The sequence below is a fragment of the Calypte anna genome, chromosome W, assembly GCF_003957555.1.
Source record: "Calypte anna isolate BGI_N300 chromosome W, bCalAnn1_v1.p, whole genome shotgun sequence".
NCBI classification, from domain to species: domain Eukaryota; kingdom Metazoa; phylum Chordata; class Aves; order Apodiformes; family Trochilidae; genus Calypte; species Calypte anna.
Genome location: NC_044276.1, coordinates 2,506,501 through 2,509,629, shown reverse-complemented (window position 1 = coordinate 2,509,629; position 3,129 = coordinate 2,506,501). Strand labels below are relative to the sequence as shown.

Sequence of the window (3,129 nt, the reverse complement as noted above, 5' to 3'; positions counted from 1 at the left end):
TGCCGCTCTTTTACTTTCCATCTCTTTTAAGGTTTCTCTAATCAATTTCCAGAGTGTCGCTAAGCGTCCTGCCTCCTTATCTCCATCGCTAATTTTATCCCATAGGGCAGCACCTATGGCTTCCCAAGTAGGTAACTCAAAAACAGTACCCATCGAGGGGATCAAGTCTCTATCCCATGCCCATTTCGGTAATTCTCGTAAGGTCCTGCCTTCATATGATAAACCTCTCTTAGAGAGAATATATTGGAGGAGCTTAACTACTGCCTCTTCTTCTTTAGAGAGTGTAGACCCTATCTCTTCCCCTGCCGCTCACCTTTTTCCTGGCGAGATTCTTCAATTCCGAGGTACCTCTTTCCTCCGTATCCGGGCACTAGCTACATAGACCGCTGGGGCAACAGTCTCCTTTCGACTGGCTTCTCCGCTCCTGCCGCACTGTTGCTTCGGTCGGCTTTCTCACTACCCTCTCATCCCAGCTGTCTTCATCGCTCCTGGGAAGAAACAGCAAGAGGGTCCCTGTTCGGGTGCTAAATGCAGAAAATCCGTGGAGGCTTAAGGACAGCACGTAGTCACCATTATGGTTAAAGTGAAGACGTTTATTTACAATTTACACTCGCTTTATATAGAGCCCTTGTTTATATAACGATATCTTGCAGGTGGCTATATCTTGGCCACAATTCCTGTTCTCACAGAACTTCTGCTGGCTACATCATTATCCGGTTAGCTCACTCTGCCTAAAGCTAAATAGTCATGATTGTTCACGTCTGTTTTCTTCCAAACAGTTTCCCAATGAATGTCCATTCTAGGACTGGTTCTTGTCCCCACCATTCCCATGAAACCCCTTTTGCACAGCTGGGAAAACTCCTTGGCAGCCAGTGAACAGAGTCCCTGCTCCTTCTGACACAAACAGCGACAACCAGGACTGCAGCCATGGGCTTCAAGGAAAAACTACTAGAAAACTACTAGAAAACTGCATGTGTGAAGGATGCAGATGGCGTATGGGAAATAAGTCTCATTTTTTGGAGAATTGTGTCCTGAATTATTGTGTTTCCTCCTCAAACAGCTCTCCATGTCTTTTGAAAGCAGCAGATGCCCAGCAGCAGCTCCATCAGCCAGTTCCTCCTCCTGGCATTTGCAGACAGGTGGGAGCTGCAGCTCTTGCACTTCTGGCTCTTCCTGGGCATCTACCTGGCTGCCCTCCTGGGCAACGGCCTCATCATCACCACCATCGCCTGTGACCATCGCTTCCACACCCCCATGTACTTCTTCCTCCTCAACCTCTCCCTCCTCGACCTGGGATCACTCTCCACCACTCTGCCCAAAGCCATGTCCAATTCCCTCTGGGACAACACGGACATCTCCTACAAGGCATGTACTGCACAGCTCTTTCTCTTTTTCTTTTTCATCACGGTTGAGTACTGTCTCCTGACCATCATGTTCTACGATCCCTATGTGGCCATCTGCAAACCCCTGCACTACAGGACTCTGCTGGGCAGCAGAGCTTGTGTCCACATGGCAGCAGCTGCCTGGGGCCCTGGGTTTCTCAATGCTCTGCTGCACACAGCCAATACATTTTCACTGCCCTTCTGCCAGGGCAATGCCCTGGACCAGTTCTTCTGTGAAATCCCCCAGATCCTCAAGCTCTCCTGCTCATACTCCTACCTCAGGCAACTTGGGCTTCTAGTAGTCAGTCCCTGTGTAGCCTTTTTCTGTTTTATTTTCATAGTGGTGTCATATGTGGAGATCTTCAGGGCTGTGCTGAGGATCCCCTCTGAGCAGGGAAGGCACAAAGCCTTTTCCATGTGCCTCCCTCACCTGGCCGTGGTCTCCCTGTTCATCAGCACTGGCATCTTTGCCTACCTGAAGTCCCCCTCCATCTCCTCCCCATCCCTAGACCTAGTGGTGTCATTTCTGTACTCGGTGTGTCCTCCAGCAGTGAACCCTCTCATCTACAGCTTGAGGAACCAGGAGCTGAAGTGTGTTTTGTGTAAACTAGTGACAGGATTAATTCATAAGTAATAAAATTACCAATTTCTTATTTATATCACTTATATCTCATATAATTCATAATGTGTCTCATTACAGTCCCAGCCAGCCTTCTGGAAGTTTTTGATGTTGATTACTAATTTTGTTCTCTTTATACTTCCTTGTGCACAAGGAATCCCATTGCTAAATTTCCAATTCTGTACCTTCATTTCCACGTTTAACCAGAACCTTCTTGAAAGGTTTTTGAAATAATATCTATGTCTTTTTTTAAAAAAATAAAGGACTCAGAAGGGATTTCTTTACCTGATGTCCTATTTCTGAGACTTCTGGTTTTACATTTTGGTCCAGTCACACTCTGAGGAGTTTTGAAAGGAAGGGGTTTCACACTGGTCCTCGTGACTCAATGGGAGGGACCTCCTCATTGTGTTCCCTGATTCCTGAACAAATCACTCCAGCCTGATCCTGGCTCCATTTTCACTGTACCTCTACAAATCATTGCCTCAGATCTCCATCTCATCTATTCCAATTTTGACCCCTACACGTCCCTTTCACATATAAGCAGACAAATCCTTGATATTAGATCCTGTTAAGTCACACCTTCCATATTAAAATCACCTTTTCCTGGTGCTTTAGGAAAGAGAGTGGTGATCTGAGGAAAGGAACACAGCTTCACAAAGGGCCAGCTTGGCCTCACAAACCTCCTGACCTTCTACCTTGGAGTAATTGCAGCAGTGAACAAAGCATAAGCTGCAGACATCATCTACCAAGGCTTGATATGATCCTCTAAAACATTCTCATTGCTGAATTAGAGGGGGATGTGTTTGATGGATGGAGAGTTGGATGGACAAGGAAATGGCTGTATGACCTCATGCAGACAGTTATGGCCAATGGATCAGTGTCCAAGGGAAACCAATAATGAAGGGTGTCCCATCTGGACTTAAAGGTACCTTCCAAATAGTAGTGGATGTCCCCAGTACTAATTAACATCTTCGTCACTGACAGGGATGGCGGGACCAAGTGATCCCTCAGCAAAGTTTGCAGATGACACCAAGCTCAGGGGCACAGTTGATTCGTGTGAGGGTAGGGATGATAACCAGAGGGACCTGGACAGGTTTGAGCTTGAGGTTTGAGGCCTGTGCAAACCTC

General features: G+C 46.9%; 1 protein-coding gene across 1 annotated transcript; it reads left to right on the top strand.

Annotated features, from left to right (window-relative positions):
• The first annotated feature begins 1,086 nt into the window (after positions 1-1,086).
• LOC115600044 (olfactory receptor 14J1-like) lies at positions 1,087-2,016 on the top strand. The gene has a single exon (XM_030468279.1). It carries the CDS (start codon positions 1,087-1,089, stop codon positions 2,014-2,016), a length of 930 nt encoding a protein of 309 aa, XP_030324139.1.
• Positions 2,017-3,129: the final 1,113 nt, after the last annotated feature.